Below are 19,774 nucleotides of genomic sequence, written 5' to 3'. Positions count from 1 at the left end.
ACTGCAACCGCACCTATCTGCAAGAGCGAGTCATCACAACTGATATAAACCATTAGAAAATATAACCTGGCCCACAAAAAAAATTCTCTCAATAGGACAATGCAAAAACTCTTAATTAAATATAAATGTTTTTACAAAGTAGTAAAATCTAGAAAAACATTATACATACCTTATATTGGCATAAGCATAATGCCCCACAAAATATTATGTATACAGTATGATAAATGACATTAAAAACACCGTCAAAATTGCCTTTTTTTTTTCTTAACCTCAGCCAAACAAAACAAAACAAAACAAAAATAGTTATATGGCTCTTGGATTGCAGCATTTAAAAAAAAAAAAGTTTTGGCCTGAAGGCTAAAATAAGCTGTGTTCTGAATTAGAGCTCTGCGCATGACTGTTTACTTAATCCTGCTTCCACTGGATTTCTGACAATTACTGCCTTCTTCCGCAAAGGTTCCACTCCAGCCCGCTCTCGCAACATGTTTGTCAAATCCCTCCCATTCCCACAAATGTTTTGTCACAGCTTTTAAAGATGTTACCCCCCCATGCTATTTTATCACCCCCTTGTGCCATTTCATCACCCCCTTATATTTCATCTCCCCTTGGGCCATTTCATCAGCCCCCTGCTGCATTTCAGAGATTTGCAGGACTGCACAGGATTTTTCGTGACTCACTGTGTGTTCTGTGACTGCCCACTCCCGCCCGCAACTACTTTACCATCTGTGCGTGAAAGTTTTTAATTTGGCCCTGTGGGCTCACAATCCTGAAGCAGGACTCTATTCGGAATTCTAAAATTGCATTAGCATTCTACCTAGGGCAACACATAAAGGGGTACTCCGCCCCTAGACATCTTATCCCCTATCCCCTACCTAATATAATGGCCCCGCCCCCTCAATGCAAGTCTATGGGAGGGGGTGCGGGAACCCCCCCCCCAATCTCTCCTTCAGCACCCATGTCATCTGGTGCACGGAGCTTCGCTTCGTGCCTGATGACGACCGCCACGCCCTCTACCATAGACTTGCATTGAGGGTGCAGGGCGTGAAGTCACAAGGGGGTGGGGCAGTCACATCGCTATCCTCCTGCCCCTGCATCGCCAGTCATTAGGCACGGGGCAAAGCTCGCTCCGTGCACGAGATGACAGGGGTGCTGCATGGGAGATTGCAGGGGTTCCCAGCAGTGGGACCCTGGCGATCAGACATCTTATGCCCTATCTTTTGGATAGGGGATAAGGTGTCTAGGGATGTAGCCTTACACATTAGATAAAAGTAGGTTAATGGTTGAACAAGAAATTGTCTGACACATGATCATTCACAAATGTGGCCATACACATTTCAGTACATATCAACCGATTGAGCTGTTCAAACTGACATTATAGAATACAAACATTATGAGAATATTCTGAAAACATTAACATTAAAAGCAAGAAAGAAGACTCGGCACTGCGACCAAGTCCCATGACCACTCTAATGGTAGATACTGGTCCCTTTGAGGTAGCTACTCCTGTAGCTATATGAATTAGTTGTGCTCACTCCAAACAGAGTCCATCAGCAATACATAAAAACAAGGGCACTCCTCATCCAGATGCTTGCTTGGGTATTTCTTTATTAGGTCTTCATCAGGCTAACAGTGCCACAGACTAAAGCCGGACTTCCGATGTTACCCCTGTTTGTTGTATGTCCAGCTCTAGTCCGTTGCGCTTTTAGTGTCATTAAGACCTAATAAAGAAATGCTGAAGCAAGCATCTGGATGTTGAGTGCCCTTGTTTTTTCTTGGATTGTATTTATTCTGAAAACATTATTTCACCTCACCTGAAAATTTTTAACATGGCTGACATTTTTTTCAGGGGTTAACAGTCTGTCATTAGTCGGCTAAAAACTATTAATTGTTAAATTTCACCAAACTAATTATCATTTTGGTTGAAATTGTCTATTTTCATTAATTTTAAAGTGTTTGGGCAGCTTTAGTGTGTCCTAACAGTAGGATAGTTGAACAGACAGTCCCAGGGACCTTTCCAGGTACTTAGGATGGATGCAAAGGGGTCTCTCATCCCTGATTGTGTCACCAAAAATATGGCAACCTAATTGAAGGAGGGTGTCCCTTTTTGTTTATCTTATGGCCACTCTTGAATATGATGGTCGTGGCCTCCAAACCCAACCAGATCCTTGGCTCCAGTGTTGGGCTTATTCTACAGTGCTTTAAAAAACATGCCTCTGTTGTATTAGGCATGCGATGGTCAACATAAAAATGTGTACTGGTAGTCTTTAAGGGGTTAAAAATAATCTTATTTTTATTTAATACCAGCTAAATTTAATTTGTAGTGTCATCTGGACTATTAAAAAAGAAATAGGCTGAGTTTTTTCATGACGTACTTTCTTTCACAAACAATGGATAAAGTTGAGCAACAGACCACCAACTGCTATGAAAATAAACCAAAATTGCCTCACTTTCTTACATCAACTCTTGAAGAACAAGAGGTCAACAGTGCCACCTGAGCCTATTCCTGAATGTTGCAGCAGACAAGAATCTGTTTTATTAATCGGAAACAACCTGATCAGAACTTTTTATTTAGATTATTCACTATGTGTATGCCCTATAACGTCTCATAAGCCAGAAAAGCAAGAGCAAATGCAAAGTCCTTGGTTAAATTGAAATATCTGACAACATTCACAATACATTATGCAATGAAGAAATTGTGGTAATTTCTTTCATTGCCTTAACTCATGAAAAATGGTGGCCTTTATTGTATCTGCAGTTAGTATTATTGAAATGCAGATGAGCTCATTATACCCTAAAATATATTCATTTTCTATTCATTAAACTGTGGAAATGTTAGCACTGAGTGAGAATGGCAAATGATGTAATGCCTACACCTACTATTAACCTCAATCAATCCATCTTGATAGTGAGGAGAGATGAAAAATGGTCCTGAAACATGAAAGATGTGTTCACACATCCTCTGCTAGTGTACTATTAGACATTTCTGGAAGTTGCTGCATCTGGAAATTGAACTTTCTATGGGATTAATTATGAGAACACATACATTATGAATGTTCACATATTAAATTAACATCTCTCATTGCCTTTACCAACCTGATGGTTGGATTTTAACAATACTACACTGAATGGCTACTTTATTAGAGACACCATCTAGTTTTAAAGGGGTTATCCAGGGAAAAAAAATGTTTTTTTATATATCAACTGGCTCCAGAAAGTTGAACAGATTTGTAAATGAAATAACAAAGAGAAGCATACATGCACTCATTGCGAAGTAAGGACAGTCAAGCCTGGAAGTCTGGTGGCTATAACGGGATGCCGGGTCTCGGCGACAGCACTGGTGTGTGGCGCTCATAGGCTACGCCGGCTGTTTCGCAAACTAGTGTGTGCTGCTTCCGGCCTCAGGCCGGAAGAAGCACGTACTAGTTTGCGAAACAGCCGGCGTAGCCTCTGAGCGCCACACACCAGCGCACGCGCCGAGACCCGGCATCCCGTTACAGCCACCAGGCTTGACTGTCCTTACTTCGCAATGAGTGCATGTATGCTTCTCTTTGTTATTTATATCGTATACTTCACACTATTGTACGTGCACCCGCAGGACAGACTGTCAGAGGTCGCTGAGGACCGCTTCATATATATGTCAAGGTGATATTGCTCCTATGAGTGCTCTCCCTCTCCTTTTCCTGTTGCAGATTTGTAAATTACTTCAATTAAAAAATCTTAATCCTTTCAGTCCTTATGAGCTTCTGAAGTTAAGGTTGTTCTTTTCTGTCTAAGTGCTCTCTGATGACACGTGTCTCAGGAACCGCCCAGTTTAGAAGAGGTTTGCTATGGGGATTTTCTACTATACTGGGCGGTTCCTGAGACACACGTGTCATCAGAGAGCACTTAGACCGAAAAGAACAACTCAACTTCAGAAGCTCATAAGTACTGAAAGGATTAAGATTTTTTAATAGAAGTAATTTACAAATATGTTTAACTTTCTGGAGCCAGGAAATGTTTTTTCCTGGATAACCCCTTTAAGTTGGAGCTACTTTGGCCTTCAGAATGGCAACAATTCATCATGGCATAGATTCCATTCCGGCCATAGTCTTCAAAATTATTGGCATATGTGGGCAGGATAGGTTCTGTCAATTGCTACAGTTTGGATAGAGGTCCTGACTTGCTTGGGGCATCCTAGGAATATGATGTTGCAACTGTGAAGGCCAGGGAGGAAAGGAAAACTTACTGTCATGTTCCTGAAACAAATTCATAACTATACAACCCCTGTGGCATGGTGTATTGTCCACCTAAAAGTATATTTCTGCCAAAGGATAAACAAATGCTGTGGAAGGATATACTTAATTGACCAGAGTACTTTGAATAAGCCCTTCTGTCCAAAAAATGTCCATCCACAAGTTTTAGAGGACCCAGGGTGTGCCAGAAACACATTCTTCCCTAAAAGAACAGTGGCCTTACATGGACCCCAATATGCGTTTGTATTGAGGACTGAAATTCAGTACAAATGACTTAATATCTGATGTGTTTGAAACCTTGGATAAACAGTAGGGTCACTCATTCACTGTATTTGATATGGTGACTTTTCCTAGGACAAAAATGTTATAACTAAATATTTCCAAGTGTTTTTGCACTTTGTAAGTTTTCATAAAACTGTTCAGTCACCTTGCGGGCAGTCTCCTGTATTACGTAGATTTGTATGTCCTGCGTATCTTGTGCTGCAGTGCTCTATAATTTCTGTGTTACCCCTAAACACATCATAAATCTGTTTTTTATTAGCATCTTCTGATTGGTATTTCAAGGTTGTTGCTACCTAAGTGCATACCTCTGAGAGAGAGGTTCCTTGTGGAGGAAGTAAATCAATGCAATTTACTTATGTGCTATGATTTGTGGGGTGAAAGCCTAGCTTTCACGTCCGCAGAAAAGAAAAGCTATTTCATGTTGCTTAGAGTAGCTGCTTGATGCAGTCATTCTGAAAATAGATTTTTTCTCTTGTTTCTTCAACGTGGAATTATAGCTTGTGAGAGATGACAAATTGACAGCTCTAGAAAGTGCAGCCATCAGTCATACACTAGTCTACCACTGCAGAATTACTTGCTTTACTCTCTCAGGTGTATGTGGTATGATTCTGCAGATATCATCTAGTACAATATATTGCCTCATTTCACATATGGAGCCCCCCTGTGTCTATATAAGGCTTAATATAGGCTGTTCCTTTCATACATTTATTAATCAAATAGTTTTATGACACATCACCGGCACTGAGTTGCAGTATGTGTAGAATTTTACATCTTTTGTATTGTTCTTAATCCAATGATGATTATATTAAGATTATTATTTTAGATTGTAGCAACTATTAACCCCTACATGATAGTTTTGACAACATCACCATAACTTTTTTACTTTTCTGTTCACATAGCCTTATGAGAGCCATGTCAACACAAATGTCATTTAAAGAGTACCTGTCACCAAACTAAACTTTTAATATAGTGTTCCGTATGTAATTATAAGACCCACTGCTGTTTACTTGCTGTTAAAATTCTCAACCTTTATATGTTTTTAATGTGATAAAAAAATGGCCACTAGGTGTCTCTGTTCTGTTCCCTGCGCAAGTCAAACAGTTAATCCGTCCTGGCAGGAGACCAAACTCAGGAAGTGTATGATACAGAGCTTTTTAAAGCTCCAAAAGAAAAATTTGAGGACAGGAGGGGTGTTAGGGAATATAATCTGAGTTAGTTTAGAAAATATGGTTTGATGACAGGCACTCTTTAATGCACCAATTTTATTTATTTTAATATTCACAGTTTTATCATTAATATGTTATGTTTTTATATTGATAAAAAATAAATTAAATATTATTTGCTTTATATTTTAGTTCCACAAAGGAACTTTACCAAGTAATGTAGCGTAAAATAAAATACATCTGTATTTATTGTACCTCTGTATATATATATACCAAATACTTCCATACTCTTTGACACCTAAATCAAGCTGTTGGGTTGAAAAGTTCTAATTAATTTAACTGTATCTATTTAAAGGGCATGTATAATCAGAAAATAACACTTTACTTGAATAAAGTTATTATAAACATATATATTTTTTGTGACAATATACAAAGTTTGTGCCTTTAGTAGAAGTTTAAAAAAAATTAGAACATAAATAGCTGCAACATATATACGGTGTGTGTATATATATATGTGTGTGTGTGTGTGTGTATATATGTGTATGTATGTATATATATATATATATATATATATATATATATATATATATATATAGTAAACACATTTTCTTTTTCTGCTACAGTCTAATAATGTATAGTGTAAGAGCCAAAATGAAATACATATGACACAATAATGTGCCCATATAGGAAAAATGGACATAAATCAATATCTTCAAGTATTTTTTAGACATGCATAGACAGTTTTAAATGATTTGTGGTATCTAACATATTTTATATAATCTCATAATTTTTTTCACCACTTTATAACACCTGGAGGACATGCGGTACATGTACACCGCGTGGTTTTGGGATCACCGAGACGGTGATAGGAACCTCAAGGATTAATATGGACACCACTTCAGATGCCGTGATCAAGTAGATCACAGCATCTAAAGTATTGCGGTGGTGTTCAGACACACATCCGACCACCCGCGGTGCAATTGCGGGTGGTCCGATCTTTTAAGGTGGCCCAGGAGGGCTCCTCTAGCCGGCTCCTTCAGTCTTTTGCAAAAATAAAATTGCCTGTGTTCTTAAGGCTAAAATGGGCTGTGTCCTTAAGGGGTTTTACTAGGAGTATTAACACACTTACTTAATGTAAATCTTCTGTCCTAGAAAAATATGTAATGTTTTCCTGCATAATTAGACTAATAAACAATTCAGAGTTTTTACCTGTAAAGAATAATACTTGAGCTTTTTATTTTAGTTGCCATCAGAAGATCCAGAAATCTATGAGAACTCATCACAATGCCTGTCACTTATGGTTCAGCTCTATGGTGGAGATAACCAAGATAGTATGACACTAGACAATATGGAAAGTTTTGCTCAAGTTCTGGTATCGAAGAGAGAACCCAAGCAGCAAAAACTACTGCTGAGAGTGATTAAGCGACTGGTGAGTCAATGGAATATAAATTTTGCTCTATCTTTTTATACCCTGTGTACGCAGAAAGCTGATGTGGTCACCCATGATAACTCTTTCTAAAATATATATACTTTTATTAAATAATAAATAAGTCCCTTTCAATACACCCTATAGAAAATCCAGTTCCTTGGAAATAACCTAATTTTAATATGTTTAGTGTATTATGGATGACCTGAAATGTCAGAATCACATAGTTAGCCTTCCTCCAAATGCACTTGTATTTTCAATTAAATTTGTTGGAGTTTATATAACTTTCATTATTGTTCAGCCAAAATGTTAAACATAGGGAACTCCTGTAATATAAAGAGACAGTGTAGTATTAGGAAACAGTAAGCAGTGCTACTGAACGGTCCATTCTTATCTTAGTTGATCGAGATAAAAGATCTTAACCACATGTGGACTCTCAGAAAACACTGAGATATGATCCAAATAGGGACATGTCTTTTTTTACTGGTTTGAGACAGCAAGATAGCCTACCCTGACCCAATGGCTCAAACTAGAAAACGTTTTAATATAAATTACAAATGCATGGTGATATATGAAACATATATGGTCTCCTTGCATAGGTAGCCCTGCTACTGTGCACAGTGATCCAGTATACAAGGGCAGCTACTCTTCCTGTATCAGAGGGACATTACTTTGGGGGCAGTGAGTAGCAGCTAGGTTTGAATTTTTTTTTTTTTTTACAATTGTATAAGTGAATAATTTCATCTCATTGTTACTTAATCCACATAGTAACTCTTTATCTCTTTTACAATTATAACGCTTCAAGCATGCCAGTAGTTGGTGCTTATGATGAAACTTTGACCTTGTCTGTTGTGCTTGGAGTATAAAGCACTTGGTTTACAATTACTTTGGTTATTTCTCAATTGAGATTGGCAGCTCCAATCCGGTACACAGACTACCATTCTGCACTGAACCACAACAGTAAATCTGGACAGAAAATCTAGTAGTTTATGCAGTCAATGAACATGACCAGCATCTAGGGTCCTCTCCGCTTCCCTCGAGAATTGCCTCTACTTTGACATTGATCATCTAGCTTTATCCAACTATTGGGGAAGGTGAGGTTAACGCTCCTGTATATTTTTCTCCCATCTAAAGCAAATTCCCATTCTAGTCCACTTTTCTGAAAAACTACTCCTGCTTTCTGTGCTCTATGGTTTGTGATTAGTTTTATCTGTCCTTTTATCTACTCACAAACCAGCCGCTGTACGCTCCCTCAGCCCCATATTGTCTTTTCTGTTCACATTTGTTGCTTTTATATCCGTACAAGCTCCAAGTCCTTTTATAGCAATGAATTATTTTATTATCTTTTTTGGAATGTCCTTACGATAAGGGAGCAAGTGGAAGTAGGTATCTTAAAATGTTTTGCAAATAGGTGTTATTGTGTACCGCATAGCTAGGTTAAATCTCACAGCAGACAGGCAAATGTAATAAGAAAGATTTTAAGCCACCGTGGAGTTTTGGAAAGAACAGAAACTCTGCTAGCAAAAGACATCTGTATATTACATTTTTATAATGATTTTAAAAGAAGCTATTACATTGTAATGTGTCCAGTAAACTACATCATAAGTTTATAACAAATGTAATCAGAATGTTAATGTTCAGCGCTACAGCCCGTGGTTTGTGTTTTTATGGCAACATGACAGATTCACGCTCAGATACAAGTCACAATATAACTGTTTGGGTTGTTTTAAAGCAGATAACCCCCCCCCCCAATCATTATCATTGATATTTTATGTTACATATCCGATGCTGGAAACATCAATCTTCACTTACTATAAAGAGCAGACTTTTTTTTAATTTTTATTAGTAAAAAGTAATATTCAAGTCATGATCACGTAAAGGAACATCACTCCATAAAATCACGTCATTTGCAGCCTATTGTCTAGCATTTGCTGCCTTGTGAACTGTGTAAACGCATGCAGTGATCGCTATTAACCCTTTAGATTGCCACTGTCAAAGCTGACAGTGGCGTCTAAGGGGTGCTTTAAACACTCCAGTAGGGTGGATTGCCCCCCGCAGCGTGGTTTAGGGGGGGGGGGGTGGCGTCCACTGTGAAGGTAGCCAGAGGGCTTACCTCTTCATCCCTGGGGTCCGTGGCTCTTCATTTGATTGAGCCTAGCTAAGCAGGCTCAACCAATTGATCACAGAGCACACAGATCAATAGAGTTCTATGGAACTCCATTGATCTGTATGAAGACTCTAATGACACCTTCTAAAAGTCCCTCAAGGGGACTTAACCCCTTCCATAAAAGTAAAAATCACCCTCCTTTTCCCATTTTCCATATAAAAAAATATGAAAAAATAATATTAATAAATATTTGGTATCGCCACGTGTGTAATTGTCCCAACTATTAAATTATTTTGTTTCTCATTCTGCCTTGTGAACTGTGTAAACGCAAAAAAAAGTTTTAACGCAAAAATGTATGATTTTGGTCATAAAAAGTAATAAATTGTAACAAAAACTATATTTAAAAAAAGGGCGGGGCAATGTATTTTCGGTTTCGGTTTTCGGCCAAGCAAAGCTTACATTTTTGGTTTCGGACAAAAATACTAGTCCCAGCAAGTCACCAAATTAACCCTTAGATAAACGTGTTTTACCAGAGCCTCCTTCAGAAAGGTGAGCTCATATATTTAGAAAGACCAGAGCTGATTAATTAAACATTTAATCTGATAAAAGGTATCACAGTGCTGACTATATAAAAATAGAGAAACAAATGACATACAGGTATAAAAATATATAAAAAAGTTTGGCAAGGCAAGCTCAGAAAACAAAAGATGAAGTTCTTACATCATGATATAGCAGTCCATGAGTGAGTTACAGCTGTTCTTAGGATGGTCTTGTCAGCTTGTGCACAGCATTGAACAACCCGAGTCTAGCATTGTTAAATATTATATATCTGCCTTTTTGGAGGGAGACTCCATTCCCCCCTCCCCTGTGATCCCACCAGGGAGGGGGGTCTTCTCTCTTCCTGGCCCCTTATCTCTTTGATTATATGATGAGACCAGAGTGCATGACTTCAAAGGAGATACAAACAAACAGCCAGACCCCCCAATAAAATGCAATACACAACAAACAAAGGATACACTGTCTGAATTACCCCTCACCCATGTCTTATAAAACACATGTATGTTTCCATAATCAGGCCTTGGGCCTGACAGAAAGTTTCTACACCAGCACAGACAGGGGTTCTTTACTGTAAGAGCAGTGAGACTATGGAACTCTCTGCCTGAGGAGGTGGTCATGGTGAACTCTGTAAAAGTGTTCAAAAAGGGGCTGGATGCATTTTTGGAGAATAACATCGCTGGTTATGGATACTAGATTTATAGGGACAGAACGTTGATCCATCGATTTATACCAACTGCCATATTTGGAGTCGGGAAGGAATTTTTACCTTCCTCTGGATCAATTCAGTAGGGACTCATTAGGGTTATAGGTTGAACTTGCTGGACTCTGGTCTTTTTTAGACCTTATGAACTATGTTACTATGTCATCATGGTATCATCTCAGGGATTGGACCCCTGCGCTGCCTGGGCTCATAGCGAGCTGCAGTGCTCCATATATACACAAAGTATGGCTGTGTGCACATGCCTTTGGGAGTTTTTTTATTTGTCTAGAAGTGTTGAGGTAAAGATCATAGGCAGGCTTAGGTAAATTTAGCTTAATTGTGTAATAACACTTTTTAACCACTCAAGGCCAGTTTCATATAAGCGTAACTTTTTTCATTTGCATTATGTCAGCAGATCCTGGACTTATCACAGGCCTAGTGACCTGAATTAAAAGCATCATAGTTCCCTACAATGTTGTAACTTCAGGTGATTAGATCTACTGTCAAGCTGAGCAGTGCCACCTGTAGGCCACAAGAAATTAGTGCATGTTATCTAAGAAACCTGCAGAATTTCTAAATGATGTTCCTCTCTTAATTACTTAAATCATCACAAATGATCATATTATATTAATCTACTAAAAGCATAGTAAAGATAAAGGGAGTTCAGCAGGTCTGAGCCTTCCCTCATAAATGAGCATTTATATTCTGTTTGAAGAATTATAAACCATGGAAATGTTGGAAAATTTACTATAGCATATAATAAAATCTAAGAAATAGTTTCTTTAACTTTAAGGGTGTATTTACCCGTACAGTATCCTGTGCAGATTTCATGGATTTTATACTGCAGATATCGATGTAAACTAAATGACTGAATACAGCATCAAATCCTGTGCATCAAATCTGCGCAGGATACTGTACATGTGAATAGACTCTATAAAGACATTCTTTCTGTGGTCAACTCTAAAATGTTGATATTATCCTGGCCATATAAATGTGAAAGAGCCCCAAATCCTCTGTTTGTGTTCACATGAATTAGGGTGGGGTGAGATGAGTGGTTGCCAGACAACTCTTGTGCCACATTGCCTGCTCATACTCATGGGTTGCAATACTGGTATTTTTTACTTGTTTCAAGAACAGGGATTGCATCGAAACAGAGGCACAGAGCAGAGACCAGTAAGTATCATTGTTATCATTGTCCTCGCACCACAAGCCTGTAACAACAGATTAGTGCAGGTGATACTGATGACAAATGTAATTTAAGTAATGAAAGATGTGATTGGTTGTATGAGTAACAAAGACAGGCTTGGTAATGATATCCACTAACACCATTAATTATTGCCCGCCTCTGCACCCTCTTCAATTCAGCATGTGCTTCTTATATAAATGTGCCCGATATTGGACACTATACCTCATGTCTGGTCTGATTTATGTTAGTACAGAGGCAAAACTATATCCTTGTCAAGAACCTTTATTCCACTCTTGATACATCCCATGACTTGGTTAGCCGTGGCAGCAGCCGACTGGCACTGATCACTAAAGCTGAGTTTACTGTCCAACAAAACCTCCAAGTACTTTTCGGTAGAAGTCCTATATAATGTCTTAATATTAAGCATGTACACTGCTAAAAAAATAAAAATAAAGGGAACACTAAGATAACACATCCTAGATCTGAATGAATGAACTAATCGTATGAAATACTTTCGTCTTTACATAGTTGATTGTGCTGACAACAAAATCACACAAAAATGATCAATGGAAATCAAATTTATCAACCCATGGAGGTCTGGATAAATAGTCACATTCAAAATCAAAGTGGAAAATCACACTACAGGCGGATCCAACTTTGATGTAATGTAGTGTGTACGGGCTCCACGTGCCCGTATGACCTCCCTACAATGCCTGGGCATGCTCCTGATGAAGTGGCGGATGGTCTCCTGAGGGATGTCCTCCCAGACCTGGACTAAAGCATCTGCCAACTCCTGGACAGTCTGTGGTGCAACGTGGCATTGGTGGATGGAGCGAGACATGATGTCCCAGAGAGATTCAGGTCTGGGGAATGGGCGGGCCAGTCCATAGCATCAATGCCTCCTCTTGCAGGAACTGCTGAAAAACTCCAGACACATGAGGTCTAGCATTGTCTTGCATGAGGAGGGACCCAGGGCAAACCGCACCAGCATCTCATCTCGGTACCTAATGGCAGTCAGGCTACCTCTGGCATGCACATGGAGGGCTGTGCGGTCCCCCAAGGCTCAAGCTTCCTCAGACCCCTCTGTAATATTATGTTATCCTCCTCTGTGGTCATCAACTTACCCAGTTTAGTGTCATTTGCAAATACTCTGTAATTCCTCGACAAGATCATTTATAAACATATTGTAAAGAAGTGGGCCCAGTAATGACCATTAGGGTACCCCACTTGTAACTGTCACCTTCTTATATATAGATGTCCATAATTGTACACAATATTCCATATGTGGCCTAATTAGTGATTTGTACAGAGGCAAGGCAGGATTATACATATAACCAAACCTCTTCCCCTTTATTATTAGTACTGTAATTTCTGACTATAACCCTGCAAGTTAACCGCTCAGTCATAGCTCATGTTTAGCCATGTCTCGCAAATCCCCATTTTATCCTATTTTTCCCCAACATTATTCGTTCTTATTAGGGCTCATTCATATCTGCGTTGGAGCTCCATTAGGTTCTTATCCATATTTCCTTTCCTCTTATCACTATTACCATTTATTGTAGTTTCCCTCCAGTCTCTAGTTTATATCGATTTTCTTATAGATTAATGACTTGAAGTACCTAAAGATGTATTCTGGGTTTTTCCCAATATTGAAGTCAGCATAGGCCAAGACATCTCTTAACTAACCTGTTCAAAATGTTCATCCCATGGTCTGCCCACCAGTTTGCCCTCTTCTCCTCTCTCATGTCTTTAAGGACCTTGAAGCTGAAAAGACAAACTCACTAGTTAGAGAGCACATCATATGGTAGTTTGCCAGAAGTCAAAAGATGCAAGCGGCTAATGAACACAGTGCTTTTTGTTATCGAAGGGTATTGAAAAAGTGTCACTTACTCCAAAAGCTCAATGTGATTGATGGCCCATAAAAACAAAAGGGTTGTTATCTTATGTATAACTTTTAACAAATGTTTGGAAAAAATGCTTACAGGCAACTTACTAAAATATACCTTTGTGAAGTTCAGCGCCATTTCCTCTATACTTGTAGCCACGCCTCCTTATTAGCTTGCAGGAGAAAGACAGGAATTACCAATGAGCTGACCACAGGGGAAAATGATTAGAAGATAATCCACTTCATAAATGCGTATTTGTACAAATATTAGTCTTGAAGCATTTATGAAGTGGATTATCTTCTCAAAATTATTTCCTGTAGTCAGCACTTTGGTAATTCCCATCTTTCTCTTGCATATAATACTTCAACACAGCAAGGTTCCAGAGACATGGTATTCATAGTTCACCGGGAACAGATTGGAACCATGGAGATACTGTATTTTATTTGGCCTTCAATCGCATTGGGGGGGATTTATCATTGGTTTTACCCTGGTTTTGTGGTGTATATTTGTCACACAGTTTGTCTCAGATGCTGTTTTGAGACTTTTCATTGGGAGACTTATTGTTTTCCCTATAGGATGGCACTATGGGCAATGCTCATATTCTTTCTGGTTCTCCCTTTTTGGCTTAGTTTTCTCTCCTGACTGAATACCACTCTCAGCAATAAAATGCAACGCCATGTGACAAAATCTGCCCGACAGCCCTCTACTGAAACACTACCCATTTGCTAGTTTCATATGTCCAGGGCCTTTCAATAAGGGTGCTTTGTCAGACGTCCATTTGCAGCCATATTTTGGATGGGAACATCTTTCAGTCGTAACAGAAAGCTAAGCTAACTTAGGACGTGTCTTCGCATATAGAGAAAGCAGAATTGAATATCAAAAGAGTAGATATTAGTAAACTGCATTTAATCCTCTTTACATACATTTGTTCAAGTTACATGTAACAAATCACAGTTACATGTAATTTCTTTTCTTTACTGTTATTGTACTATTTTACCGAAACTGCTACCAAGATACTTTAGGTTACCGTGTACTTTAATGTCAGACCTAACAGCCTGTCTCCAAGTAAGTGTACTCTAAGGTCCAACAATTTGTAAAGTTTCTTTTAACTGTATAGTGTAGAATGTTAAAGCGATGTCACCATATTTGACAAATTTACTGCAAACAGTAAATGTAGAATGTATATGAAATGTTAGTCTGCAGATAAGTAACCAATGTTTCTCTGTGTCTCAGTAAATGTGCTTTATGGGGGAGATTTATCAAAACCTGTGCAGAGGAAAAGTTGCTCAGTTGCCCATAGCAACCAATCAGCTCGCTTCTTTCATTTTTAACAAGGCCTCTGCAAAGTGAAAGAAGCAATCTGATTGGTTGCTATGGGCAACTGGGCAACTTTTCCTCTGCACAGGTTTTGATAAATCTCCCCCTATGTCCCTATATCCTGCATTTGCTGAGGGGGCTTTGGTGCCATCTGAAAGCTTTTCCGCGAAAAGCCCTAAAACAGCCTGGCACTGCACGCTTTTGCATCTGATGATGCTACACCCCATTGTAGAAATGTCTGGCATCAAAACAAGAGTAAGTGGTCGTGGACTGCATTTATTTTTGGACATGCAGTACTCCTTTGTGTCGCAGAAAACAAAGTATGACTAGTAGAATTTCTTTTTGGAATATGTTTTATTTTTAAATCTCGGCAAGGTCAACACAAACGAATGTGTTTGGAAGACCCATATGTCCTCAGCTTTTACATTTCTGCCTGAAACACTAAAAAAAAAAAAAAGAGGAGCTTGTGCAGCAACCTCTTGAGGTCAAGTGTTCAGCAAGATAATAATGGTAACCTACAAGCCTTGCAGTGTTCTGGCTCACATAAATAAAATATCCAATTTCCTGGAGAGGATGGCATCTGCCTATCTCTAAGACAGCAAGGTGAAATTGATATCCTCATCAAAAGAATTATGTGACAATATGGAAATGGAAGCCTGTGCTAATAGAACTATGAGGAAAATGTGACACTAACTCAGCCCAAATACAACAGCCAGGCCAGGTGAGCAGCTCCTGCTTTGAAGTATGTGGTGTTTCATAATAGACAACTACGTGCCGACTTTACTTCCCTGTAGGCGGTGCCATGTTTCTAAACAAAGCCATTAACTTAGCATTAGTCATCAGAGACGAAATAAAATTAATTAGTACAGTACAGTACAGTCCAGCGCTAAAAGAAAATCTTTGATTTGTGCTGCCACACATTCCCAGGATATGAGATAAGGAAAAGGTGTTAGTTGACTAAGAACAGATAACTTTCCAGTCTCTAGGACCCAGTCATTATGGACACCTCATAGGGTTTATTAAACGTAAGTTGGTCCTCTTCTAGGTAATGCTTCAGAAGGGAGTGGATGGGCAGTGGTGAGTGAGTACAACACCATTCTCAACCGCTCGCCCAAACTAACACTTGCCACTTTAAGCAACCTCAGCACAGCAGAAAAGGAGTTTCATAAAGCACTAAACTGCTTCTACTGCAATTGATGATGGCGATGATAACAAGCCTGCAGAATAAATAAGGAAGAAGTTAGAGACATTATATTCTAGATTTTCCTTTGAGGCTTTTAGGGATCTCCATGGTTTTATCCTTGCCCTGGAAAAGGAGTTTGGAGTTAATACAGGAAGGTCCACAGAATGGCCACCATTTGAAAGCCAGAGACAGCAATGACAGTACAGACACATGACCAGACATGGAGCATAAAACAATACTAACTGAGAGCGCTATCCATGAACCTGACACAGGACTAGTAGGTGTGAACATAATCAGAAAAAAGAAAACCAGTAGTAGGACATCAGCATATCACAGACAAAGCAGAGGATTAGGTATAGCCAGGAATAAGGCAAGGAGTAGCCAGGAGTCAGGATCTGGAGTTGTACTACAAGTCCCCGGAAGCAAGGACTTGGGACAACTAGTTAGAAGGTGACTTGAAGCAGATGCCGCCGATATCAAGAATTGCATTTGTAGTCTGTACATGGGCACTTAAAGGGGTACTCTGCTACTTTACTTCTCATCTCCTGCACAGCACCCCCTGCTCTCCTTGTGCACAGAGTGGGGTCGACACGCATGGAGGTGGTGTTTAGACCCAATCTGTGCATGAGGAGAGCCAAGTTGCCTTACTGAAGATTACGGGGGGCCCAAAGAACTCCTCCTTCCTGCGATCAGACGCTTTCCCTATTCTGTAAATAGGGGATAAGAAGTAAAGAAGTGGAGTACTCCTTTAACCAATGAATAAAAGTAATAGCTAGATTTATGTAGGAGACCTTGATGATCACATCATAAACAGCTGCATTATTACAGAGCTCAGAGTAAGGAAGTCAACCATTGCTTGCTAGTGCAGCAGGGAGTCCTAAGCAATGGAGACAGAAAACAGGAGCAGGATCCCTTTAAGACCATCTGATGGGCTGCAGATAACGAGCAGCAATCTTGGTGACTGGTGCTCAATTGATTCACAAGAGCCCTCCTCACAAGACTCAATCAACTGTGCAGCCAGGCCTTTTTGAGCCTAAGACAGAAGTGTATTCAAAAGGAATGAGATATATGAAGGAACAATACTTCTCCTTCCTACTGGATCCACTTCTAACTTTGGTTCAAAAACATCAGTGGCAGTTTTCAAAAATCACCAGAAAAAAAACGGTGTTGAAACCTAATCTTAGTGGAGAGTACTGGTTGCCTGGCCCATCAAGCAGAGTGTTGAGCAGTAACAGTGCAAACAACTCTGTACGTAACATTAGATTTATGAAAACTGGCTAAAAGAAAGTCTTTTTTATCTATAGCAACTAGTAATAGCACAGTGTTAATTTTTCAAGTGCAACATACAAAATAAAATATGTGCCAGTTTTGATAAATGTGGGATTGCATACAGCTAAAATATACTCCATTATTGTACAAAATAGGAAGTGTTTATGGGACTGCAACTTTACTACACTGCTTTGCACAACACTCCCCGGTAAGTGTGTTTCTGTAATTGTGAATTGGCCGAATTGCCAACAACTTGTACACTTAGGGGTGCGCTCTACTGTGTGCATGATATTTTTCCCCCAATAGCCAACAGAGATGGGAGTGTGATAAGTCAAGATTAGTACTCTATTTTTAATATGGAGTATGGGGGGGGGTATTTATCAAAGAATTTGTGTTTTTTTCCCCGTAACTTTGGCGCAACACTTTGGCGCAGTGTCTTTTTGCACCAAAGTTTGGCGCATCTTCTCCACTGTAATTTTTACAACTTTCTCAAAATCACACAGTCCTTTGTGTGATTTAAACTTTAGTCAGTAATTCATCATTTGCGCCAATCGATCTTTGGCACAATTTTGCACCTTTAGGGTTTTTTCTGGCGCAATTCACCGCCAAGAAATTTTGCACATGGAAAACACACATATCAATGTCAGAAAATGTAAAGGCGTCAAAATACATTAAAACATTTTTTTGTGAAAGCTGCAACACCTCCAGGGCTGCGCAATACTATCCTGCGACATAGTTGTCTCTGAGGAACCTTCACCCTCCGTTGAGCCAGCATTGGACATGGCCACACAGGTTCAGGAAAGTTAAAGCACTAAAGTAACAAAACAAAAAAAAATACTCAAGTTAAAAATAAAATCCATTTCACATGGTGACTATAAACCCTACAAAAGAAAATAACTCACGTCGCTTGCTGATATACTGCAGGAGGGACTCCGAAATGGCTGCTCTATAACATTTGAGCCAAAATTACTAACAACTTGCACCAAATGATAAATTTGGTGCATGTCCACGAAAACCAAAGTGAAAAAAAAAAGGGTAAAAAGAAACTTTCAACAGGCAAAATTGATAAATACCCCCCTATATCTATACGACATTACTTAAAGGTGGACATACACGAACATATACAGCTTAAAATTATAAAAGGGTGTTGACGACACTTTCTCTCCAAATTATACATGTATGTAATGCTCAACTTCCTCCTGAGATTGAGGACCCCCTTACCGTATTGCAGCTTCTTGTCTGGGGAGAGCCTAATACTGGTTGAACAGCTGCTCCCTTTGAGCTCTGATTTTTTGTTTTCACTCTAAACATAATAAAGTATATAATAAAGCGAATAAGTAGCCAGAGACCTGATGACATCTCCGCTATAAACAGAGGTACGCAGAGATAAAAGTAAACAATGTTGTAGCAGTAGGTTTTATTTTCCAGCCTTCACACTTGTTTATTTCCAAGTTGCAGATAGCCTGTTATCCTGCCCTGCCAATAGAATACACTACTATAATCTTCTCACTCTCTCTCTAATGCACTTGAGGTTTTTAGTGTCACAGGAAAATACAGATGCTTTTAGGAAAATGTGGAGTGAGGCCTATCATTTCACAGTGTGATGCTGTAGTCTGTCAGAACCTGTCATGATATGTAGAGAGACATAAAAGTCTTTCTACAGCAGCTCCATTTTCTATTACTTTCCTTTGTAAATCATAACCAAATAGGCTGCAGAGTGGGAATGTAAATAATGTGTAGAGATTGTTTGCATTCCATTCTTTCTGCTACATTTAATTTTCTGCCAAATTAGCGGAGAATATGCCAGGTTTTCTCAAACCTGATAATTTTATCTCTTGCCAGCATTGTTTTCGAATGTTTCAGGAATCAGGTGTAGTGAATGGGAACACCATATAGAAATAAACATGAAAAATAACAGCCACAGTCATTGCAACCATTATGGTAATAGTGGGCTATTAGGATATTATTGTAGGGTATTTCTTTGTTCATATAATGAATATGGTTACATAGTTGGTGATATAGAAGCATAACTTATGTGTTTTGCATATACATATGTAATGGGGTTTTCACCATTATCTCTGGGGTCCCTTACCATTGTTACCTCTCTGTGCTCGGCAGGCTGATCCTAAGCCTTCACTTCATAGGAGGTGGGGTACATGTCTGCGACAGTGCCTCCATTCAGTGGAGCATCTGGGGTATGGATGTGGGGTCCGTCTGGGAACATCTTAAATATAATGAAACTGACACAACCTAACGTGAACTAACTTTAAATTGCATGAAGAACAGAAACAACAATGCATAACACAGAATGGAAGAGAATATAACACAGAGTCAAACAAGGCTGGATTTAGCTTCCTGTTACCCACCCACAAGCATACCTGTGGCCCACCCTGATCTTTGCCCTAATGGCTGTTGGTGCACATAGGAGAGATGGGGCCCATACAATGTCCTGCTCTGCAGCTTCA

General features: G+C 39.2%; 1 protein-coding gene across 9 annotated transcripts in view; it reads left to right on the top strand.

The window, feature by feature from the left end:
• Positions 1–19,774, top strand: part of ULK4 (unc-51 like kinase 4) — an 819,452-nt gene that overhangs the window by 680,720 nt on the left and 118,958 nt on the right. For all 9 annotated transcript variants that reach the window (XM_056520600.1, XM_056520601.1, XM_056520598.1 and 6 more), the window contains one exon: positions 6,921–7,106. In XM_056520600.1, coding sequence (XP_056376575.1) covers positions 6,921–7,106 — 186 coding nt within the window. The remainder of the gene's footprint in view (positions 1–6,920; positions 7,107–19,774) is intronic.

The sequence above is a fragment of the Hyla sarda genome, chromosome 5 (genome assembly GCF_029499605.1).
Source record: "Hyla sarda isolate aHylSar1 chromosome 5, aHylSar1.hap1, whole genome shotgun sequence".
NCBI lineage: Eukaryota > Metazoa > Chordata > Amphibia > Anura > Hylidae > Hyla > Hyla sarda.
This window is presented reverse-complemented; position numbering and strand designations above follow the sequence as displayed.